The following is a 19,571-nucleotide window of genomic DNA, read 5'->3' as shown; positions in this document are numbered from 1 at the left end:
GGCGCTTGAGAATGGAGTTAATTTCTTTCTTAACTAGCTCCCTCTGAGTTGCTGTACTAACATCAAAGTTATTTTGGAGAGAATTATCCAAAGTAGAAAACCGAGATTCCAATTCCACCAGTTTGGCTGACCTTAATTTTCTCTGAGTGGACGCATAGAGGGTTGTATTACTCCTGATAAAGCCTTTAATTGCATCCCAAAGAATTCTGGGATCCTCAACTGAGCCTGTATTGATATTTATAAATTCACGCAAACCAGTTTGAAACTGAGCTACAAATGCCGCATCGCGCAGCAGTGTGGTGTTAAACCGCCATCTAGGAGCTCTATCTATAACCTGTTTCAGTGAAGCAACACACAGCACCGCCTTGTGATCCGAGAGTGACATTGGGAGCAACTCTACCTTGGCAATTTTATGAAACAAGCTAACAGGGGCAAAAACGTAATCGATCCTAGAGAATGAAGCATGCCTACCCGACAGAAAAGAAAAATCTCTAACCGTTGGGTTCATTAAACGCCAGATGTCGAGTAAGCCAGTTGAGTTTGCCCAAGCACGTAGTTCTGCAGACGCTAGTGCTTGTTCTCTGCTTTCTACCCCAGTGGATCTATCTAGGTTATGTTGCCATGTTGCATTGAAGTCAGCACCAACAATGATTTTGAAATCCGTCAGTTCCAATAAGGTTTTAGTTAGTAATTTGTAAAACTCTTTGTCTAAAACATTTGGAGCATACACAGAGACTAGTGCTAGCATTTTACCCTCCAAGCGGATTTTAGCAACAGCTATCCTCCCGTCACTGTCAGACCAATCACCCAAAGAATCCAACCTAAGGTTACGTCTAGCCAATATGGCTACTCCCTTGGTTTTGGAAGAAGCAGCTGAAAAGGCTAAAACACGATAATGTTTATTAGCCAATCGGTTGGAATGCTCTTTTAAAAGATGAGACTCCTGTATAAATGCAAAGTCAATTGATTTAGATCGCAAAACCCCCAAAATGCTGGTTCGCTTATGCGGTATATTCGCTCCCCTTACATTGAAACTTAGAAATTTATATTCTGTCATAATTGTGGTTCAAACCATACGCACAGCAAGCACAGTAGAACATTTTAGAATTTCCTAGTTGGTCCCTCACAACAAACCTTCCCAACAGAAAAACAAAACAACCCCAAAAGGAACAGAAAGGAAAAAGCAACATCAAACGAACATAAAAAAACACATAACATTGAAGCTTGAGGGGGAAAACCCCATTAGCATCAGAGTGCACAAAAACAGTTCCCCACCCCATCAACCTATTAGTCAACCTTCATTTCACTCTGTCAGAGAGTGCAAACAAGTAACTGCCCAAAAGTAACCATACATTGCCCTCTGGTGGTTATGTAAATATATAACAGATCACCAAAGTAAAAACAACAACAACAAAAAAGTGCCTTCCTGTGGCTGAATAGCTCTCAAACATTCCATCAGCTCAAATTATGATCAATCTCCCCACTTCATATCACTTAAATAAATGAGAATGGTATGTTAACATTTCTAGTAAAGAAGGGGGAGAGAAAAAAGAAAAGAATAAAGGGAAAAAAAAAAAATTGAGGGGACTATAACAACTGTAATAATAATAATCAGTCCAGCATTAGGCCCACTTAGAATGTGATAAAGCCCTATAAGCCACGCTAATGCAAATAACCAAACACTTGTGACAGATAAGTGGAAATAAGGCTGTCACCACGACAAGGCACTAATATAGTATTAATAATAAAAATAAATAAAAAAGGAAATCAGTGTATATGATATAAAAATATATGCACTTACATATGTAGTTAGAAATAGAAATTAAAAGCACATCCGGGGGGCCATATGCAGCAAAGCACACACAGTGTTAATGCATACTGCGCCACATACAGCCCCCCCATGCATCCATGCATACAAACCACAATTACTAATTAGAAGGGGGAAAAAAAGGAAAGAAAAGAAAAGTCTGTATACATAAGTATTTACATAAAACACAGTTATGTATGATCAGGAAACCATATACAACACAGCACACATAATGCATACTGCGCCATATACAGCTCCCTGTACATGCCCAAAAGGCCAGTGCAAACTTAGATAAATGTCAATCATATTAGTTAAGTCTGTTTCCGTCTTAAACAGTAAACTACCATACTTCAAACAGTGAACCTACCCAATCACGACTACAAAATAAATATCCCAATACAGAGCTCCCCTCTCCCCCCATCAAGAAATTAACATTTTAACAAGTAAATTAACATTTTAACAAGTAAAGTAGGTAAATAACTACCCCCCCCCCCCCCCCCAGACAGCGGATCCACAAGCACGTAGAGCCAACGCGCCACGAGATCGTACATCCGCCAGCTATTGAGATTAGAAAAAAAAGGAAAAAAAAGAACGAGTCAATGAGCCAGGGAGAGAGAGAGAGAGAGAGAGAGAGAGAGAGAGAGAGGAGAAGCAGAGATAGGTAGAGAGACATAGAGAAAGGGCGGGAGAGCGAGTGGTCTCTGGAACCGCGGAGCCTTCACAATTTAGACCATATTATTTATATCTGTTTCACCTTAAACAGTAGGCTACATTACTCAATACAAAGGCCAAAGCCCAGTCTCGCCCTCCTACCCGAAAAAGTAGCGTTTTAGGCGGCATAAACGAACCATAAACTAACAACCAACATAGCCGCCATTACCTAACAGAAAGAGAGAGAGAGAGAGAGAGAGAGAGAGAGAGAGAAAGACACACACACACACACACACACACACACACACACACACAGCGAGAGAGAGAGCCAGAGAGAGAGAGAGAGAGAGAGAGAGAGAGAGAGAGAGAGAGGGAAAGCCGAGATAGATAGAGAGACATAGAGGGAAGACGATAGAGAGAGCAGGCTCCGTCCAAACCGCGACACGGAACACGTTAGACAAAGCCTAACAGAGAGAGATAAAACCCTCTAGACCTATATAGTAAGCAGCACAACGCTCAATAAGAGCAAAGAAAAGGAATACAATAATAACAAGAACAATGTCCATTATATTCAAACAAAAAAGACAGTGAATTATGCTTATAGCTTTAGCAGCCCTAAATCCTCTCTCCTTGCGGTAACCTAAATTAAAACGAGTAACACCCATCTGCTTACAGATCTTGTTAAAAAATAAAACAAATAAAATAGGTATTATGAAACGAAACACTTGAAAACACAACGTCAAGTCAGATGATGAGTCCAAAACAATAAGTAGGCTTACATTAACAACTCACCCTTTGGGGAGGAGGAGGAGGAGAGAGTGAGGAAAGAAAGACGCTGCGTAAAAGTCATCTCCAAAGTCCCAGCCAGCTTACCAACAGTCCATTAAAGGCAAAAGGATATCACATCGGCAGAATGTGTTTGAAAGCACGCGATCACGAAAGCAAAAGTGTCCCTGGTAAAAGTTAGTTCTCTGTAACTGTCGTCTCATCATCCTGCGTAGCTAGAGTCTCGTCCGCAGCACCTGGAGTCTTGAACTTATCCTTGCAAAAGGCCAGAGCTTCCTTGGGTGAGTTGAAAGTAGAAGTCGCCTCATCCACGGTTATCCAGAATTTGCTCGGGTGCCTTATTCCGTATTTAACCCCTTCCGCGGTGATGGAACGTAGGAATTCCTTTACTGGCCCGAAAGCTGCCCTTCTCTTTGATGTTTCAGCAGACCAGTCGGGGAAAATATACACCTTTTTGCCATTGTATGTCAGTTGGCCTGCTTTCCTGGAGAGCTGGAGTATGCGTTCCTTTACCCGGAAAAAATGGATCCTTGCCAGGAAAGCCCTTGGCTTATCAGAACGTGGATTGCCGGTCCGATGAGCACGATCCACCTCCGGGGGGGAGTCGGGAAACTCGTCGGGGAATGTTTTCTGCAAAAAAGACTGGATAAAGGCCACTGGGTCAGCCTTTTCTAGCCCAGGAGAGATCCCAATCACTCTTATGTTGTTCCTACGACTCCGGTCTTCTGCTATGACGAGCTTCTCCTCCAGATTAGCACATCTTCTCTCCAGTTCAGTGATACACATCTGCAAACTGTCCATGGAGGAACCAAAGTTCTCAATGGCCTCCCCCTGTTCAGCCACGGTCGTGTTCAGCGTGGCGACTGCAGGACGCAGCTCCTTTCCGAAGTCATCAATCTTCTTCAGTAATTTCTTCTCCAAGCCAAGCATCATGGGTTGAATAAAACCATCCATAAACTCTTTCAGTGATTCCTTGAGGACCTCGCGCAGCATGCTCTTTGTAACCGGAGCGTCAGCGTCGCCCTGCATTGCGCCGGCCATGTTGTCGGCGTTTGCGGTCGGAGACCTGGTACTCCTCGACCTCGTGTTAATCGTATTCGGCATGAAACACGAAACAACTGCAAAAACAGACGCTCACCAGTGTTTTGGGCGTTTAAAGTCTCAAAAGAACTATAAAGGCAGTAAAAAATGGGCTTAAAAAATGTGAAAACTATGCACCTCCACAGAGCTCAACAAACGCGTCCTACTCGGTCGCCATCTTGTCGGAACTCCCGCAATACAGTATTGAATAAAGAGTTTCTGTTATGAAATAAATAATAATAAAAAGGGAGAAATAAAATTAAGCTGCATCCTTTTGTAAACCTTCATCCGACGTCTTGTTGATTGAAGCTTTGAGCAGAACAGGGATTGACACTGACAGCCAGGTGTCAGTCATTTTATTGGTTGAAATTGGTTAGTAGCCCTGCCTGTCAATGTAATGCATTGATGCATTACGTGTGTATTTTACAGGAATTATTTAAGATTAGGGTTAGAAATTAAAATACAATTTTGGCCATCTATTGTTATCCATGTCTATATGGCCACAGATATGCTCTCAAAGTGTGAAAAGCTTATTTCATTTCAGCTGGTCGACTAACTCTTCATACCTCATGCTTGCTTTTTCCTGTACAGCAGCTCTTCCATGTGGTACTGTAGCACCATTCACCTGACTAGATCTGCTACCTTTAACCCAGCTGCCACTGATTACCAGTAGTACTTTACCAAGATATCTTCATCCAGAGTGATGCAAAGGTTACATTTACCCAACAGAGACCTGGGTTACACTTTGATAAATGTTGTCCACATCTTCCAACTGGCCAGAGAGTAGCCTCGGAAACCCAGGCTTCTTGATCTACACTACAGGATCACAATGTGACACTGACACACTCTGAGCTCATGTTTTGGATATTCCACTGTTAGCCTGTAATTGCCTTCCAACTGTGTTGGAAGGCACTGTTTCTGTCACACACACAAAAAAAACACAAAGCAACATCCAATTACGAGTCACATTGAGGGGCCTCTAGACCTACTATGTTTCTATCCTTACCATGTGTAATAAGTTGTCTCATATCACTTTGCACCACCAATGTACTTGTTCCAGGCATCTCTATATATTAAATACATTCTCTTGTATGTCAGCCTAAATGAAAACATTCCCGAATAGTAGTTTCAGAGTGCCACACAGAGAATGAGGAGAACAAATTGCATTTTTTCTTTATTACAATTTCTCTCTTTTCAATCAGGTGAAGAAAAATACCTTCTTTTTTTTGTTCTGTATAATAAAATATGTTAACTTTATTCATTTTTTATGAAGAAAAACAAAACAATGACAAGAAAATAAAAACAGAAAACAAAAAAAAAAGTTTTTCTCTCCCTCTTTGTAAACCTGGAGAGCTGCTGCTGCATTGCGTGGGAAGCAAATACAACGAGACGGGGGCGTGAGGGAGCAGTGAAAGAAGGAGCGAGGCTGTAGAAGGTATGGGGGAAGGAGGGAAGAGAAGTAGGATGAGGATTATGACAAATAGATAAGGCCAGAGAGACATACAAAAGAAAAAGCATATGCCCAATGTATATGCCGTTGCATGATGATGACGTTGCTTGCCGAAAAGAACCGATCTACAAGCCAACAGTGGCTCACGATGCCCTGCGTTAGTTTGTAGATCGGTTATTTATGGCAAGCGATAACGTCGCGCGATGGAGTATAAATTGGGCTATAGTGCAGTGATTCTCAAAGTGGATTCTAGGGACTCTGTGGGTTCCTTTAGAGGGGTCTAAATTGACCCATACAAGTCTGTAACTAACAGTATACAAATGGAACCAAATGGACCCGTTAGGGTCAGAGTTGAGGGGAAACCTTGACATTTTAAAGTTTGAGAAACGCTGCTATAGTGGGACAGGGTTTGCGGTGACGTGAGGGGGAGGCAGTCAGAGGGTGATGGGAGCGGGTGGAGCTGGTGGTCCCAGATTCAGGACTAACTGGCAGTGGGGTCTCTCAGAGGTCGCTCTCCCCGTACAGCGCGGTGGAGAAGGACATGTAGTCCAGGGAGCCGGGGATGGCGTCTGGGCCGGTGTAGGGGGCCATGCGGGCGATGCAGTACTCCGCCTGGTCGGGTGGCAACTCCCGACGCAGCTCGTCGGCTAGGATGTAGTTCTGGTTAAGGGCCAAGGAAAATGTAAAAGTTAGATTTTTATTTTATCTTGGAAGACGGTTGACAACAAATCCAAAATCAAATTTCAAATACAAGTTTATTTGTCAAAAAGTGCAGAAGAAAAAAAATATATTTTTAAAGGAAAGTAAAAAGTTGCAAGATAACAACATCATGCAGATTTTACTTTGTCAGCTTGTTAGCGGCTCTACTGAAATTGCATAATACAATCTTAATTATGTTGCCTGCTGCAGCAAGGCGGTGATTCTGGCTTTGATTCTGCTTTAATGTAATGCTTAAGGTCCTTGCACACCAGAAGCATGACTAATTAACAAATGTGTGCAAATATTTCACATCAAAATATGAATGCCTCATTCATACATGTTGATGCTTTTATTTGCGGTTAGTCGACCTTGTTTCAAAAAGCAATTATTCTTAATAATGATTCATCTTAATAGGGACTTCAGAATTCCGTGTTGCAGTATTTTATTGTTGTTTTGTACCCAACGCATGGCAAGCAGCTTAATTTATGTTAGGCACCGAGAATAAAGACAGAATGGTACCCTGCTGTTGACTGTTCCTGTCTACAGAACCCTGTTACCATGTCAAACATTCTCACTGTTGAAGAGAAACCTTATCTCTTAATTTAATATTTTTACGTTTTTTCATAAATGAATTCCCAATTTTATACTTAGTTGTATCGTGAAAAATGTCCTATTGATTGCTGAGTCACACATGCGCTTCAGATGTGTCAGCTTCCCTGTTCACACGGAAGGGGTGGAGGTCCCGACGGCACTGAAGCGTGTGAAGTCTGACGCCTGCCAAACGTCGGGTTCAATTCAAACATTGCCGAACCTTGACGGGGCGGCAACCAATAGGGTAAGTGATGTGCGTTGGCCCCACTTGGCAGCCATTGAACTTGTAGTATTATTTCAGTGAGAACTCGAACGCAAGTCAAACGCACCAGAAAACCAGCTCTCCTGCCGGCCACAGCCCCAAAAGATAACGTAAGAAATCGACACATCCGCACAACACATCTGAAGCACGTTTGGCTGTACCACACGAGAGCTCAGCGTTCATGTGACACGTTATGTGTCACATGTTCTCCTCTCCTTGTTGCCACCCTTCCTACAACGTCAAAGAATGCTTGAACAATGACGGTACCTTGTCCCCTGCCAGCACTTTGAAAGAGGCCATAACTTGGTCAGCAGTGTCTGTGTCGGCGGTCTCACGGGACATGAAGTCGATAAAGGCCTGGAAGGTGACGATGCCTAGTCGGTTGGGATCCACGATGCTCATGATGCGCGAGAACTCGGCTTCACCCTGTTAGGAGAGGGGGGGGGCAGCACATAGTTTCCTGTTAAACATGGTGAGCAGACTGACAGCCATGGACATACTGTAGTCCCCATGGGAAATAAATGAGACATAGCCCCCCAAAGATGGACCTTTCATATAAAGGGAACATCCAGATTACTGCAGGTGAACCATTACGGAGATACATATATTTTCATTTATAGTACTACATCACTTAAGCGTATAATAATAATGAATTATTAACAATAGCACTAAAGGGTATAATAATAATACCTTGTCAAAACAGTAGGGTAAAGGTAACCCTTTTTGACATTTATTTTCTGATCATGTTTTCATATAACAGGTCTCATATTGTTAATAATTACCAGCTCATGTCTCTTTCTGGCCAGTCATTGTCAACACTTTCTGTGTTGATCAGATACACACAAGTGTTCACTTCACAGTACAGCAGTACACACAGAATAATGCGGCGATGTAACGTTGACACACAAGCAGTTGTGGGACGGTGTTCTTTACCATGTTGTAACCGATGGAGATAAGGCAGGTTTTGAAGTCTTCAGCATCCATCATTCCTGTTCTCTTCTACAAGGTCAGCAAAGGAAAAAAACGAAACCAGAAGGAGAAGATAGATAACAGTGGTAGAGGTGTGTGAGGAAGGAGGGAGGGTTGGGTTGTATCACAAGTTAAGAATAAAAAGCAGAAGTAGGATTCAGGAGGAACCCCACGTTAGTGGATGTTGCAGGACGGGAGGAAATTTGAAAAGAGAAATTTGAAAAGAGAAGAATTTGGGGGAAAAAAAATGGGAGGGGAGTGGGAAACATGGAAGGAAAAAGAAAGAAAGAAAGAAAGGAAAAAACAAAAACAGTTAAACGTCTTTGTGCCACCACAGAGGGGGCGTCTGCAGTACCTGTGCATCGTTGGCGATATCGAAACCCAGGCTGATGAGGCAGGCCTTGAACTCCTCTGCGCCCAGAGTGCCAGAGTGATCCTGAAGGGGGTGTGGGTGGGGTGTTGGAGGCCAGGTGAGGCGTCACGAGGGGCCGCAGGCCATGCAGCACACAAACACACACGCACGCACAAACATACACACACACACATAGGGGGGTGGGGGTGGTTCAGTGAGGACATGGAGGGGAGGGTTGGGTGGTCGGGGAGTGTTTCATGCACAGGGGTGAGGGGTGAAGGGTGGGGAGGAGCCATGCACAAGAGACAGGAAACACACAGAGAACACAGGTGCATATACATTAGGATCTGGCAAAAAAAAAAAAAAAGGGTGAACACACGGTGGCAGCATTGCTGCTGTGCGGTGCAGAGGGCATTCCCACAGGCATTAATGTGCAGAGTGGCAGGCAAATTACAGCACTACTCGTCGCATCTTTGGCCTTGTAGTGAGAAGGTTATTATTCACATGACTGTTGATAGAAGAATCATGTACTTTCTTAATCTAATGATAAAAGTGAGTTCCAGACAATACGCGGTCACCGCCTCCTAGTAATTCATTTTCAATGAGAGGCGGGCAGCTATTTCGGCCACGCAGCGAAGTGAAAATCCCCGCGAACGTGCTTGTTTGTGCATGCGCACGCGGGCGGTGAGAGATGGATTGTGTTCATCAACCACGCCTCGTTTGAAGGGCACTTTCCTTGGATGCAAAGATCCAACTTTTGTTTTAATTTCTACCAGACAAAATATAAAAAAGTTTATACAATGACACTAATTTAATTTTCTAACACGCTTATCTTCAATTAGCATGCAAAATTATACCTTTCCTTTTTCCTTTGATATTTTTTTAATTCAACCTTGATGGCCATGATGTTGAATCAGTAATTGGCATAATGACTTGTATATGCTATGCTACAGTTTACCAATGCAGTCTGACATACTCTGCATTTTCAAATTAGTTCAGATTCTTTACCTAAATGGAGGCAATGCACTTGTAAACTGAATGACAGGTGAAACATCTTTTCCTCCAATAACAAAAGTCAAGGAGAAAACCTCATCTCTTTTTGTAAATTTCTAATGGTAAATCTCACTGAAACACACTGGTCTCATTAGGTGCTTTCCTTGGATGCAAAGGTGCACATTCCGCTTTCTTCCTATCAGCAGATAATCAGTGGAAGGAAAGCACAAAGCCTTGCAGTTGAGATCTTCAGGTTAACACGATGCCATGCATTGTCGTCATAGGCTTGAAGATTCGCTCTTTTCGGCGAGCAACTATTTTAGGCTTTAGTCTCCTGTGGGACTCGTGTCTTTGACAGGCGGTATTGATTAACACTAGCGGCGCTTCGGAAGAATGCATGAGGTAATGGCAGATTGTACAGAAGCTCAGCAGGAGCATTGGGGAGGAGGAGGAGGAGGAAGAGACGTGGGAGAGCGAGCTAAATAAAAACTCATCCATAATTGGTGCTGTTGGTGACATGCAGAGCTCTGGTGTAAACACTACACTCTGGAGACTACCTAAGGGGGCTGAGAGGAGCAACTCATTCTATAGAGGGAGCCTGCTGACATCCAAGGCTTGCAGCCATTGATGGAAAGCTACATTTACGTAATATACATACATCACTGTATGTATCTAAGGGTCCTGTCAAACCATGCTTCTGGCATGACATCCATTAAGCCTAATGTAATATTTAATCTGAAGGGCATGCATATGGAAAGTCAGATTCCTTTTGCACGCAATGCACTTGATTAATAAAGGTATTTCTGACTCCGATATCAATTTTCTTTCAATAATGGGCCCTGGCAGGGCCTGAGTAATCTTTCATTGCCCTGCAAGTCAGCCTTGAACCAAGCAGAAAGATCACTCCAACATGATGCATTAGACCCACACCTGTATACACTACATTCTGCAGTTATTTTCTGGTTACAGGATTGTTAAAATATTTATTGTTAGCCACACCAATGTCAGCATAACAAGATGTAAAAGATCCAAGACTAACAATAGTCTAGTCTCACCTCAGCTTCTTTGCTTTGCCGATGCTCTCTAAATATGCAGAGAAGAGTCCAAGACATTCATATGATGTGACTGAACTGTTGAGTGTTGTATCTATTGTCAGATAAAGTTATTGTTGTTCATTTAACTCTTAAGAGGACTGTGCAGAACTTGTCATTATACAGGTATTCCTTTTCATTTAGAAACTTACCATGCGATAATTAACCCAGTCTGTCCTGCCAAATTGCCAAACATAGCATTGAAGCCATATCTACTCCAAGTTGCTCTGGATTTGACTGCCTATTACCTAAGATCTAAATACACCTGCACAAAGATTCTGCACCAAGACACCCTGGCTTCCCTGTAAAGCTATTGCACTTGGAGATGTGTTCACATAGTCTGCATGAATGTCTACCTGGCCACCTCACCTCTCTGTAGTGTAATCCAGCATTACTGACCCTGTCAAAGTGATTGAAGGAAGCCCGGAACTCATTCATCTGCTCCTGGCTGATGCCCTTGGCGTCCCGCGTCAGGATCTGGTTCTCAATCTCATTGATTGTGCGGGCGATGGTGGTGAGAAGCTGCTCCCAGCCCACACGGATGTGCTGCAGAGGGGAGGGGAGGGGACGTTTTAGAGCAGTGGTTCTCAAACTCGGGGTCCCCAAATTATTTTGTGGGGTCCCCAGATGATTAGCTTAATGTAATTTATTTTTCTCATTCAACGGCAAACAAACAAACATACAGTATAAGTGTATACAGGGTATCTGCATTCTGCACATATATAAGGTGACAATAAAAGGACTTTCAAGACCGTTTAAATACCAAACTGGCTAAACTGTCAAATATTAAGTAAGCAAGAGGCGAACATTGTGAAAATAGACGATCTACCATGTAGTTAGGCTATTTTCACAATATTTATCTGTGGAACCGAGTCACGTTAAATGTAATACCTACAATTCCAAGTGCTTGTCAGGGTGGGGGTCCCCAGTTCAAATATGTTTATTTTGGGGGTCATGGCCTAAAAAGGTTTGAGAACCCCTGTTTTAGAGGCAATAGACCAATTATTTGTACTTTATACAAATATTGAGACTGCACACTCAGGTTGCATCCCAGACCAAAGGCTGTGCATCTCAGCCAATCACAGCGATTGGGGGCAGGTTTTGTTTAGTAATCACCAGAGCGATATATAAGAGAGTGGCGTCACGCTTTGAACTCGCCGCAGACCGGAAGTGGCTTCGCATGGAGCCGTTCTCATTCCTAGCGAGCCAATGCCCCGTCCGCCCCCATTCTAGCCGAGTCATTTAAACTCGCTGGAAGTAGACCAAATCACGTCTTTTTCACCATTGTAACGCATTCACGGGCCTCTCTAAGGTAGATACCATTTTTAAAAGAGTGAAAAAGACGTGATTTAGTCTACTTACCAGCGAGTGAAAAATGAATGGGGGCGGACGGGGCAGAGGCTCGCTAGGAATGAGAACAGGCTCCAGTAAGCTAGGCTAAGTTAGCTTCCCACCATAGAGTAAATAGGCTTTTCACGCTTACTATGGGAGTCGACGTAAGTGACGTAACTCTCTCTTCTACAACTCTGGTAATCACTTAGCCACAATATAAACCAAGGAGTATATGAACGAAGGAGAGGTCACAGTACATTCCGAAACTGGGATGCAAACTGTAGCTGAAAGTGTGATGGAATTAATTGAAAATTGATGTTACTTCTTTGTGTCTGCAAAGTAAGTAGGTTGTTGAAACTTATTATCGGTATCAGCCGAGTATATACCCGTTACAATGTGCTAGATCAGGGGTCTTCAACATTTTCAGGCCAAGGACCCCTTAGTTGAGAGAGAGATGAAGCAGGGACCCCCACAACCTGTTCATAGATTCCTTATAGTTTCCTTGTTTGACAGCACAATCATCAGTGTATTTTGGATTCATGTCAATTTGTGTTTTCAGATATTTAACCACTTGAAGTGTCAATACTTAATAAACTTGACCTTTCACTCTGTACTTAGTCTGCTCTTTTTCCCCTCTACACCAAAGCTTTTTGCCAAAAATAGCAGATCTACAAGCTCACAACACCTCGCGTTCACAACACCTCGAGGTGTTGTGAGCTTGTAGATGGGCTATTTTTGTCTAAAGTTCTCAGAATAAGAACACTAGGGGACACAAGTGGTTAATATAAAAAAAGAGAAAAAAGGTTTCTATCACTCAAATATTTGGAGGACCCCCTGTAGTAACTCTGGGGACCCCCTGTTGAAGACCCCTGTGCTAGATGGAATGCTGAGGTGGAGCGCCACACCCACCATCAGCTCCCGGTACGTACCGCACGACTTGCCACACCCAAGCCATACTACTCATACCCATCAAACCCATGACATTGTGGTCCAATGGCTAGAGCTCTGCACGTGAAAGGTCCCGTCTGATGTCAGCATGGTGTCTGATAAAGTTTCTTGTTTACAAACATTACTGGGTTTGTGCGCATTCAGAGAGCAAAGCTGCTTTGCCTGAAACATGCACAGCTGATTTAACTCTAATCAGATGTGCATGATTTTAATGTGCTTTCCCTACCAGGTAGGTGGGGTTTCCATCCTTGGAACAGTTTCGTTAGCACCAGGTAGGTTACCAGCACAGAATGACTTTGACATACTTTCCTGTGATCAACCAAACTTTAAACAAATGGTCATAATTGTAGTCCCTACAACTGGCAAAGTGTGACCATCAAAGCCATAAAGTCCATGAGGAGGACACTGAAACATAAATGGAAGGGCAGAGCGGTGTCCTTGGAACAAGAAGATAGAAAAGATGTCGGAAATAACCCTCCATACTCACTGTTGAAGTACCCTTAACAAGCAGGGCACTCAACAGTATAACAGTATGTTGTACTGGGAAGCTCTCAGTCTTTACCTCCATGGTGTAGTTGGTGTGCTTATTGTCAAAGATGAGTGCTTCCTGTATGAGCTGGTGGTCTCCCTCTAGCTGGTCTATCTTTGGCTTGTAGTTAACGATGCTCTTTTCATACTGACGCAGGTGTGTCAGCTGGTCCTCCAGGGTGCCATGCATCTCGATAGAGATACGGCCAATCTCCTACACACACACACACACACACACACACACACACACACACACACACACACACACACACACACACACACACACACAGTTGAGCTAAAGCTACAGTATGCATAGTGTGTGTACACTGTACAGTGTATTACATCGATATATATGTACATAAACATATGTGACATGCACAGAATAGTTACAGTATAGATAGAGTCATACAGTAGTATACAGACTATGTTGAGGAAGTCTATTAGCTCTAATTATATACATGTGGTGCAGAGGACTCTAATCATGTGGCATTGAGGGCTGAGCTACACCTGGGATTTCACCAATTAGAATAGGGATTTCACCAATTAGAATAGGGATTTCACCAATTAGTGAAATTACCCGGTGTAGAATAGGGATTTTACCAATTAGTGAAATCACCTGGCGCAGTGTTCGGAATTCACTAATTAGTGAAATCACCTGGCATAGCGGTAGGATTTCACCAATTAGAGAAATCACCTGGTGCAGTGTTGGGTTGGATAGATAACAGTTCAGTCCTCCATGCGTCAAAATGAGGGGCCTCTGTTGTAGCGTCTATGTGTATTATGGTTGTTTTGTCCGACTAAGACCAACCTCCATCTTGGTCTGGATCCAGGGTCCGATGACGTTGGCTTGATTGGCAAACTGTCTACGGAGGCGCTCGTTGTTCTGCTGCCGGGCGTGCTCCTCGATCAGGGCCTGGTCCCTCTGAGGCACCAGCTGCCTCACCTGTTGGAGGGGCGTCATGGGAAATCAATACCATTAATAAGACACGTTAATGCTACTTCAAGTGCAGCATGAGGGGTGAATCTGAGAGACAAATATGTGCAGTTTGCAGCACAGTGATGAAAGACAGGAAAGTGTAACGTATTCATTAGTGTGGTTGCTATAGGCAGGCAACCAGATTATTATTCTAGCCCGATAGTTTTCTGTAAACCTTTAGAGTCACCTAAAATAAACCTGTTTTCATTTAACTTTTTTGTAAACTTCCAGTCTTGCACTGCTGTTCATTACACAGGTGATAACCTAATGCTTAAATTGTAAAATGTGAACCTAAGTAAAAACAGTTAATAGTATAAGAATGCTGAGGGTAATAATAAGACTACATTTTTACACTTTTACAAAATTGGATTAAATCATATCCTAAACTTTCCCAGTCAATTAATTTTTTTCTTATTTTTTTTGCCTTGAGGCAAAGACTGTCTTTAATTGCTTCCCATTACCTTGTCCCATTTGCCGTTTATCTCCTGGGGGTTGATTGTGGTATAGGGGTTGGTGCCTGCCATGTTGACGTGGTAGGTCTGAACAATTTTGGCGATCTCATTGTGGATGCCTAGAATGGCCTGGCGTTCCTTGTCCGCCTCTGGAAGAGTGGCTTTGAACTGCTCGTGGGCTGTGCTTAATCCCTGAGACACAGACAGAGCAAATGCTTGAGATTTAAATATCACGCCACAATGCCAGAGGCTCTTGTGAGCATTAGGACGGCCTTGCCTTCTTTTCCTCCTTAACCAACTTTACACAGTAAAAATCCTCCTAATTTAACTGTAAGTATGCAAATGGACCTGTAAAGAAGTACTTTGAAGAGACCAGTGAATAGATAGACCTATAAAGTAACTGTAGCATGCTTTCGTAACATTCTACATTACTCACTAACACCACACCTCAGCCAAGTAGTATCTGTAAATATGCCAGGTGGCCAGTGTTTGCCACGTTTGGAGTTATGTTCACATACATTTTGTATACTTCATAACTTTCATCAATCAGCTACTCTCACTGTAAATGTCATGAAATAATTGGTATTATATTACTATTTGACATAGGACTTGATGATCACGATCTGTAAAATACAGCAGTTCATAATAGGTGAACATTTGTCAAAAATAGTCAAACATTCTAACAAAATAGCAGATCTAGATGTTACAGTGGTTGTTACAGGATCATGGTACACTGTAAAATTCTCAGTGTTATTTTATCCATTAGCAGAAAACCTGTGGGCTCACCTGGATCTCCTCTATGGTGTGAACAATAAAGGTGTCCTGCAGGTCTTCCATAGCACCTTCCATCCAATTGTTAAACGGCGCCGCTCTTTTGGCAAACTCAAGGTACAATTGGTCAATGGTCTCCAGCAGCTTCTCAGTTCTCTGTTGGACACAAGACAAAATAGTTCAGTTAGCAAGTCCACTGTGTGCCAAAAAATATCAGAGGCTGCATAAGAGGCTTTTCAGAACTCTGTTTAGGAAGTACAGGGACAACACGAGGGGAAAACTGAGTTGCTTTGGACCAGCGTTGTGACAGCTCTCCACATGGGCATTCCATTCAAATGAATTCATAAAAAACTCCAAAACTAATTTCACTTGCAGACATAACAGAGAATGATTTTTTATGCAGTGGCAGTACATTTGAAAGGTTTATAAAAAAAGGAGAATTCAGAATTTTAACGCTCCAGTAACTCAATCGCTCGTCGGGAGAAAATTCACTTCTATGTCCCATTTCTTTCTACATTGAAACAGGACTAGAGCCTTCGAGGGTCACACCAGTGTCTCTTTAGTCTCACCTGCAGAGCCTCACTACGTTTCTGGGACATGTTTCCCAGGGCGTCCCACTGGTCACAGATCCTTTGGCATCGAGCGTTCACACTGGGGGAGTCATAGTAGTCCAGCTCGCTGCAACATACACCAATACCACATAGGATGAGAGCGATTGAATGATTGGATTTATTTAGAACCCTTCAGTAGGTTTACAATTTATAACATTTGAAGGATTAGACCCTTCTGGAGTCAGCCCAGCTCCTTATCCTCATCTCAAAACCTGACTAACTTCCCTCCTTACTGGTCTGCTCACTAAGCCACTCCAAATGATTCAAAACACTGCAGAACGGCTGGTCGTTCAGGCGTGCCATACTTTTCATGTCTACCCCATTTCCACTCCCTCCATTGGCTCCCAGTTGCAACCATACAACCCCTCCCGCTCACTCAGATCAGCCAACACAGGAAAGCTGTCTTTGGGAAATTTCAAGTATGGTTGCGCCGACTTGAGTCGCGGGGTGCGCCACCGGGACCCGAGAAAAATGCTGGGACCTGAGGAAACCGTTGGGAGGAATACCATCGGAGACCAAGCGATGTGCGATTCAAAATGTTGCTGATCGGATCCTGCGTTCATGATATATAGTGTTTTCTTTTTAGGAAATAGGCTCCTCCCACACATTTTGCAAAGGATTTACATTGTCACGTCACTCCTGAGATCACTTCATTTTGGAAGGATTGTTCACCCCAAAAATCATGTTTTGTAATGAAACGGTAACATTTTTTGCACATTTGTGGTGCCCCCTTTGGATCAAAGTGGAAATGCTTTTGGGAATTAATTGAGTATACAACGCGTGATTCCTAAACCCACCAGGCTTGAGTTAAGACCCGCCTCGCGGAAACGCAAGAACTTCCAGGAGTGGCTGAAATCCTTGCCCAGACACATGGAGGGTGGATAAAGTCAGACATATGAAGATAATCTTGTACTGAGAAAAGCCTGCATTTGCACAATGCACAGCTATTAATTTGTCACTAGGCCTACAGTGCTCAAAATAAACTGTGCTAAAACATTTTACTTTGTACTAGGCAGTCTGTGCTTAAAAAAGGGAAAACTTTGTAACTTTGCTAAAGAGAAAAACGTACTGAGAAAGTTCAAAATAAAAACTCTTACTGATTTTCAGTTAAATTGTTATAGTTTGGATATGGCTTTGGGCATATTATGCAGCGGGTATTATTGTAATGGATCAGTAGGTAGTAGGTATAGTATTGCTTTGCACAGAGGCGTTTCCGCGAGGCGGGTCTTAGCTCAAGCCTGGTGGGTTTAGGAATCACGCGTATACAACCCTTGACATGTGATTCAAATTTGGTGTTGACTGGACACTTTTTGTGAAATGGCCCCTCCCACTAACTTTGGAAGCCTATTACGTACGAACAGTATAGATTATCAAAATTTCACTTGAATATGTTTATCCTGTTAGAGCAACCACACTAATTAGGAGTCCAACTAGTGCTAGTGGTTCTCAAATGCTTTATATTTTTAAGGACCCCCATAACACTCAGTGCTACAAACCTGTTAAGGTCATTCAGGGCTCCACACGTCCTAGACTTATCTACCTCATGGCTCCCAAACTGTGGAACAAACTCCCCATTGCAGTCATAACTGCAGACTCACTCACAATTTTCCGTTGCCCGCTTCTTCAGATTGCACCTCACCCACTCATCCTGTACTCCTGCCACCTTCTGCCTCGATTGATGCTAGCATGCAGTGTTGATTTCGTCGACTAAAACTATGACGAAAAATGTTTGTCGACTGTGTGTTTTTCACTGACGAAAACTAAATAAAAACTAAACAAAAACTAAGCTGTGGTGACTAAAACTAAGACTAAATATATTGACAATTTCGTCAACAAAATAAAAAGACTAAAACGTTATGGAGGGACTAGTGGAGAAAAGAGTTATTTTATGTTTGGTACAAACCAAGTGTAAAATCAGTCATTATGATGCCATCAAGGCCTGCCAAAATACATTTTAGTCGACAAAATCATCTGTAGATTTAGTCGCCTAAAATCTTATGATATTTAGTCGACTAAAATTAGACTAAAACTAATACTTTTCAGGTGACTAAATTATGACTAAAACTAAATTACATTTTATTCAAAAGACTATGACTAAAACTAAATAAAAAATTTGCTGTCAAAAACAACACTGCTACCATGCAGACATCTCAGTCATTCATTATCAGGTTTTTGTTACTTAGAGTTAGTTTTTTCTTGACCACAACATCCATCAAGAATGTAATTTAGACAGCCTGTTATAAACATATCCTAGGTTAATTGTTAATCTGGTATCTTTCAATGTAAATTCACTAACACATACTTCAACTCCTGTGCGATGGCAGCGATCTGCTCCACGCGGTCCTGGTGTGCGGCCAGGTCGCTCTCAAAGGCCTCATGTTTCTTTAGCAGGGCCTTGATCTCTGAGAGAGAGGCCGTCTCATAGTCCCTATGCTGCAGCATGTCCTCCTTTCCTGCAGAGGGAGACAGAGAACACATGGCATTAAAGAAAAATGGCTGTAACATCAATATACTACTCAAGAAGTGTACCATCCCACCTCCACCACTTCTGCTAGTAGTATTACTTACTTGATTACTGCTGCTTCTGTTGCTTTAATCACTCGTTCTCATATTTTTCATGTCAAAGACCCCCAAAAAATGTTTTTGGCCGTGGGTCCACATTTGTAAAGATTTTGTACCAGGGCCACACATACAAAATACATATTGTTAAAATGTTCAAATTATTAAGATTTAAAAAATAAATGGAAAGCTCACTACACGTCATATAGCCAGATTAAGGTTAAAGTTCTTAAACTGATTATTAACAAATCTTACTCAGACGCACTTAGAACCCCCTCAAGGACCCCTGTGGGTCCCCAGACCCCACTTTGAGAAGCACTAGCTTTCACTATGACCTGGCTGCCTACTACAACACATACTGTTACTAGAACTAGCACCCTTAAAAAAGTAGTGCCTAGAACAAAGCTAGAAGTCAGATCGCACTTCAATCATTTCCACATCAGCTTCTCTGGACACGTCAGTACCTTCGGTCCAGGCTTCATGAATGGCTGCTTTCTGGCGGAACTTCTCTGCCAGGTGGTCGAGTCTCTCCAGTCTGCGAATCTCATTGAGGAGCCATTCTTCATAGCCCTTCTCTGCTCCCTCCAGGTTTCCCCACGCATTCGATATGTCCTGTGCAGTTAAAATGGGAAATTATAATTTTGTTCAATTAGACATTCAAAT

At 42.6% G+C, this 19,571-nt stretch overlaps 1 protein-coding gene across 2 annotated transcripts in view; it reads right to left on the bottom strand.

Annotated features, from left to right (window-relative positions):
- Positions 1–5,481: 5,481 nt before the first annotated feature.
- actn1 (actinin, alpha 1) overlaps positions 5,482–19,571 on the bottom strand; it is a 77,505-nt gene continuing 63,415 nt past the window's right edge. The window contains exons 11-22 of one of the 2 annotated variants that reach the window (XM_080751405.1): positions 19,373–19,520; positions 18,652–18,802; positions 16,308–16,416; positions 15,754–15,894; positions 14,977–15,159; positions 14,348–14,482; positions 13,574–13,753; positions 11,131–11,277; positions 8,651–8,731; positions 8,260–8,325; positions 7,594–7,752; positions 5,482–6,434 (exon numbers count right to left, since the gene is read on the bottom strand). In XM_080751405.1, the coding sequence (XP_080607531.1) occupies positions 6,276–6,434; positions 7,594–7,752; positions 8,260–8,325; positions 8,651–8,731; positions 11,131–11,277; positions 13,574–13,753; positions 14,348–14,482; positions 14,977–15,159; positions 15,754–15,894; positions 16,308–16,416; positions 18,652–18,802; positions 19,373–19,520 (1,659 nt within the window). In that variant the 3' untranslated portion in view covers positions 5,482–6,275. The remainder of the gene's footprint in view (positions 6,435–7,593; positions 7,753–8,259; positions 8,326–8,650; positions 8,732–11,130; positions 11,278–13,573; positions 13,754–14,347; positions 14,483–14,976; positions 15,160–15,753; positions 15,895–16,307; positions 16,417–18,651; positions 18,803–19,372; positions 19,521–19,571) is intronic. The other variant, XM_080751404.1, reaches the window with a different exon arrangement.

The sequence above is a fragment of the Nannobrachium achirus genome (assembly GCF_963921795.1).
Source record: "Nannobrachium achirus genome assembly, chromosome: 20".
NCBI classification, from domain to species: Eukaryota; Metazoa; Chordata; class Actinopteri; order Myctophiformes; family Myctophidae; genus Nannobrachium; species Nannobrachium achirus.
The sequence above is the reverse complement of the archived record's forward strand: the minus strand, read 5'-3'. Positions and strand labels throughout refer to the sequence as shown.